General features: G+C 26.9%; 1 protein-coding gene across 7 annotated transcripts in view; it reads left to right on the plus strand.

The window, feature by feature from the left end:
* The window catches only part of LOC106790403, a 20973-nt gene extending 18620 nt beyond the window's left edge, over positions 1-2353 (plus strand). For 5 of the 7 annotated variants that reach the window (XM_014755256.1, XM_014755292.1, XM_014755266.1 and 2 more), the window contains 4 exons: positions 431-457; positions 889-1122; positions 1223-1480; positions 1747-2353. In XM_014755256.1, coding sequence (XP_014610742.1) covers positions 431-457; positions 889-1122; positions 1223-1480; positions 1747-1945 — 718 coding nt within the window. In that variant the 3' untranslated portion in view covers positions 1946-2353. The remainder of the gene's footprint in view (positions 1-430; positions 458-888; positions 1123-1222; positions 1481-1746) is intronic. The other 2 variants (XR_001382076.1, XM_014755274.1) reach the window with 2 other exon arrangements.
* Positions 2354-5865: the final 3512 nt, after the last annotated feature.

The following is a 5865-nucleotide window of genomic DNA, read 5'->3' on the forward strand; positions in this document are numbered from 1 at the left end:
TATATATATATCGTCAATTTAAATTTCACCCCTTTTTCAAGTTTACACTTTATCGTTGTCGTACTTTCACCAAGTGACTTATGCTTGTTTTGTTTTGTTTTATTTTTTTTCTTTTGTAATTTTAAATTACTCCTTCATGTCAGAGATACAAAATAAATTTTAGTGGGTAAAGTAGTAGTGATTTTTTTTTTAATATTTTTATATATTATTAGGACATATATGTGTATGAAATAAATATCATTGAAAACATACTGGATCTTTTATTTCTTGTTTACCGAATACTGATTCGGTATCATTATTTTATGATCCTTTCTTTTTTATATTAAAAATATTTACGTACATAATAGATGTTAATGCTACTTATTGTGTAGAACTTTGCACTGATGCTGTTTGCATTTGTACATACAATGTCTGGTTTTTTTTTCTGTAGTTATCCGACTTATGGGAAGGATGACTGGTGAGTCCTTGTTATATGTACCATAGTTTTTACTACAGAAAGAGTAAGGTAGCATGCACAAAATTAATACGAATTTGTGTTATATCACAATGTTTAGTTATTTTTTAATTAATTATTTAATTAACTTTTAATATAACATTTTGGAAGTTACACATTTTATTGAATATTTTCATAACTGACTAATTAGTCCGTAGATTAAACGATTATAAGCGTAGAAAGTTTTAAATTAATTTTTATTAATTACTAACTCATAAGTAGTATTTATATGTTACGTTTTCATGTTAAAATATGAAATTAAAAATTAAAGAAAAAAGAAAATTATCTCTTTTGAAAATAATTTTCAAATAAGAATCTAAAAATTTAACTTTAACATGATCATAATTAAAGTTACATAATATATTCTACTTGTCATGAAAGGGCTGATATTCCAGGGTAACTACGACATATACGACACCTTCGTTGGGTGTTCCTGATGGAGTCACGGCCAGAACATATCCTCAAATGATTGGCTTAAGTGAACAGGTACAAGCCCTTATGCCAGCTCCTACAACAGCGTCGACATTATTATCACGTCAGCAAAGGCATACACCACCAGTACACAATACATCCCATACAAAATATCCACCACCTTTAATACCAGTAAATGGAGGTAATAATAGTTCCAGGTATGCCTTGCCACTAAATTATTTTATCCTAATAAAGTTACTCAGATAAATAATTTTGTTTGATTATTATTAATATGATATAATTCCATTATATTTTTAGGGACACGAGAGGAAGGAAAGCTTTGATAAATATCGCGGAACCGTCAATATCGAATTGCCAAGCGCAACCATACCAAGTTCAAAAGGCATTAATAGAAGACAAAATGGTACCTTGTATCAACTTTAAACCATACATCTACTCAGAATTATTGATGACGCTTCCAGATTTTGTGTCTAATTATTTTCCTGCTTGTGACATTAACAGTTGTAGACAAGTTCTTACGGATGTCTTAAATATAGATCTATATCAAGGGAATAGGTGAGTTTCACATTGACCATACATGTGGTCAATGTATTACTAAGGGTTTTGGTCAATCAGCTTTGTATACATTTACTGGGCAATCTATACAATGCCCGTAGAAATACATTGACCGTAACATATATATATATACACATAACTTTCCCTATATAAATCAATATATATGCAAAAAATAGTGTTTTAAAAGTTAACAAAATGTTTTTAAAAGTACATATTATATGTATTTATTTAACAACTGAAAGTGGAAATTACTTTTACTTATGCAGACTGCAAATGAAAATGTTGATGGATGCAGGCAAATGTTCTTCTCTAAACGAAGAATTACCGCTAATTCAAGTAGGAAATATTATGAAGTACATGCCTCAGTTTAAGTACATGTTTAACAGAGATGATATGGTAATGCCTGCACCACCAGCACACTCTTCTGAAGAGCACCAACCGAAAAAACGACAACGCACTAGCTAGGACTGGCTACAGCCTTACTGGCCTATGTACGATTATTATCATCCGGCGTTTTAAATAAAGCCGACAAAAGAGGGAAGAACAAAGAAGAAGAAAAAAATGAGACGCGTAAAAAAAGAAAAAAGAAAAAATTCATAAAAATTTGTATATCGTAAGATCTATAAAATCTTAAAGCAAGAAAAAGGATATTACGTACATACTTGATGAATTATTGCTGTGAGAGTAATACTACGAGGAACACCTGAATTTTTGTTTGTAGAATACAAGAGATCTGTGACGTCATAGTCTGAAAGAAGAAGAGCCATTTCTTTCTCCAAAGCATATCTTTATACATTAATGAGAACATTAAAATGTTTGTAAATAAAGTCATATATAATAATAACACTGACAAAATATAGGCGGTTTGCGCGATTGATGATGATTTATTACTATTATTATAATTACTATTATTATTATTATAATATTATTATTACTACATTGTTGTGTTCCATGTGATGTTTTTTTGTTTAAATTTGCCCTTCCTGTAATGTTTCTTTCTATAATACATCTTTGATAATTTTTTTTTTCTCATGCACTATTATAAATCACATTGCAAAACGCAATCTCTGTGTATTCTATAAAAAAAAAAAAAAAAATCCAAAAAATTTATATATGACAAATACCTCTTTTTTTTTGTTTTAAACTCGACCGAAATATTTTTTTGTTTGTAAATAAAAATGTGTCTATTCTTTCTCTTTAAATGTTGTTCTTGGAGAAAGAATGTGCTGTGAACATATACAAACTGAGATAGTATAAATAAGCCATTGGGTTCATGTTTAAATGATGCACCTAATTCGTGTATTAGATATCTAAATGGATATCAAAAAAAATGCCTATTGCATATTAGAGTAAATATATATATATATATATACATATATATAATATACATATATTATATACATATATATATATATATATAAAGAAAAAATAAAAACTAAATAATAATAATAATAATAATAATAATAATAATAAAAAAAAAAAATTAATAAAATAAAGAAAAACTATACATCGGCATTTGTACATTTGAAAGGTGGAGGTAATGCTTCGTCAAGTTCCTAGTTGTTACTAATGTATATTCTGATAAAATAGCTGCATTAATGGTTTTTGAATCGTTCAATTCGTATGTTGGTCATCAAAAATAAAACCAAATTAACGCAGATAAAACAACCTGTCGAAAAAGTTAAGATTTTTGATTAGTAAAAATATTTCGAATGTGCGCTATCAAGATCGGAAGGAAAAACAAATAGAGAGAGAAAAATGTCAAATTACAAGAGAAGGTTTTTTTTTTGTTTTGTAAACATCTGTTATCAAATATTTATGTTTGTTTCTAAAAGGAATACATAGCCACCACAGGAGTGTATGTGAGGTATCGGTCGATCACGGAAGAACACAAAATTAGAAGACGAATCTTAAAAAAAAAATAACAAATCGACTTTAATTTTATTTGTTTTGTCGATGCACCGTACACAGGATTGCAGTACATAGACTTTTAATAAAGTGTATAACATTTATCGAATGTTCTTTCTACAAAATTATTAATAAAAAAAAAAATAAAATAATAGAAGGAAAATGTAAAAAAAAAAAAGAAAAAAAAAAAGAGAAAATAAGAGAAAGAAAAAGCGGCAACGACAGCAACAGCGCAGAGCAAGCAGCAGCTTAGAATGCATTAGGTCTTTACAATATGATAACAATCAATTGAATATATGTCATCATAATGTAAAATTCGTATGTAAGATAGCGTTATAATTTAATCATTCCAAGCCGAAGAGGAGAAAATAATAAGAAGAAGAAAACAAAACAAGAAAACAACATTATAGAAAAAAAATAAAATTCTTTCGAAATTTTTCTATTTATTTCAACAACATTTCTTGAATGTATCAATAAATGTTATTTATATTACAGGGTAAAGAAAGATGCAACGAGTAATATATTGCATTCGTTGGAGTATACAGGGTGTCCCACGTAACTCTTTTCACGATTTTTCAAGTACTTGCTGATAATCTAACAAAAAAATACTTTAAACAAGAGTTGATTAGTTTTTGATTGACTATACATTGCAATAAAAAGAAATTCGAAAAAAATTATTTTTTTTCGTGTTTTTTTAAGGCTACCTTTATTTTTTAAATGGCACTCTGTATTTTGGATTTTATAGTATTATAGTCCGTATTAATACGAACTCAACGAACTATTATTTTTAAAAGTCTTATTGTTAAAAGTCTCGAAATTACATTCAATTTATAAACCTTGATTAAATGAACGCAAACGATTTCGTTTAAAAGTCACATTAAACGTTCGAATTGAAATCCATGTTCTGCTAGGCACAATTCGCTCTACGTGGTAAATTTGCATTGGTTGCTCCTACGATACTGTCGTAGCGGAGTTCTTCGCATGCTATACGGATTCGCTGCTTTAAATGTTCCTAAATTTTGTATTGAAACAGCATAAACTTTCGACTGTAAATGCTATTTAAAAAAATAAAGGTAGCCTTAAAAAACATGAAAAAAAAATAATTTTTTTCGAATTTCTCTTTTTATTGTAATATATAGTCAATCAAAAACTGATCAACTCTTATTTAAAGTATTTTTTGTTAGATTATCGCAAGTACTTAAAAATTATGAAAAGAGTTACGTGGGACACCCTGTATATGTTTCTTTTGTTTTTTGTTTTATTTAAATTTTATTGTTTTGCGTAGTTATTTCTTTTCTTCTTTTTTGTTCGTTCGTTAGTTCGTTCACTTGTTCGTTCACTTGTATTTGAAGAATCTCATTATTTATAAAATTATTGTATGTAAAATTATATATAATTATATATAATTATATATATACAATATATGTATATGTATATATAAAAGAAAAATAAGAAATGTTTGTATTTATTTTTAAATACTAGGAAGAGCAACGGAAAATAAATTAACAAGTGGAAATATATATATATATTATATAAATATATATATATATATATTAAAAAATTAATAAACAAAGAATCTTGTTTTCCATGATGAAAATGAATAGTATAATAAGGAGTGTGGCATAGTCGTGTCTTCCTTTTTGACTGACGGTGTTTTACCAGTACAAATTACAAATTGTTACTTGAAGTCATCGAAGAAGCAATAAGAATTATAAAAAACTCTGATCAGAATAATAATAGTATTATTTTATATTTATTAGAACACAATATTATAACAACGTTTCGTTCCGTTATTACTATATTATTTATTATTTAGTTTGAAATTGAGAGGCTTTACATTCATATTAAATAATGAATGAATAATTTTCCTTTTTTTTCGTTGGAGATTTAAAAAAAGAAAAATATATAAGTATAAAAAAATATACATAATAAATGAGAGAACACTTAAACACATATGCAAACACACACGAAATGCAATTAATTTGAGTTTTGATGTATAAAAAAAAAAATAAAATTATGCAGGCATCCTGTTACGGTGAAAGCAGTATACTTTATTTTATAAATTATCATTAGTCATATATATATATATATATAAAAATATGAATTTTACCAGGTAGAACAAATTACCATTTGAAAAAGAAACTAATAATACCGTGGACTGGTGCCTCCTGTTTCTATTTTATGAAAAATTTTTGACAGATACACACGCGATATTTGTACGAAGATTATTATTTTTATGAAAGTAAGCAAGCAGGTCCATTGTATGCATTTTTTTTGTTATTACAAACATCATCATGATGATCATCATTTATTATTATTTTTGTTTGTATCATCTAGGTGTTATTTTTTATATTTGAATCAACGACAAGAAAAGTATTTTTAAACGCTTGAAGAAATGATAGTCGAAAATTAGCCAATTTTGTTTTGTTGCATACAAATGAACGAGAAGAAATAAAAGCAAAAATATAGATATTATG

Source organism: Polistes canadensis, unplaced genomic scaffold, assembly GCF_001313835.1.
Source record: "Polistes canadensis isolate GaletaPanama2010 unplaced genomic scaffold, ASM131383v1 scaffold_7, whole genome shotgun sequence".
Lineage (NCBI taxonomy): Eukaryota > Metazoa > Arthropoda > Insecta > Hymenoptera > Vespidae > Polistes > Polistes canadensis.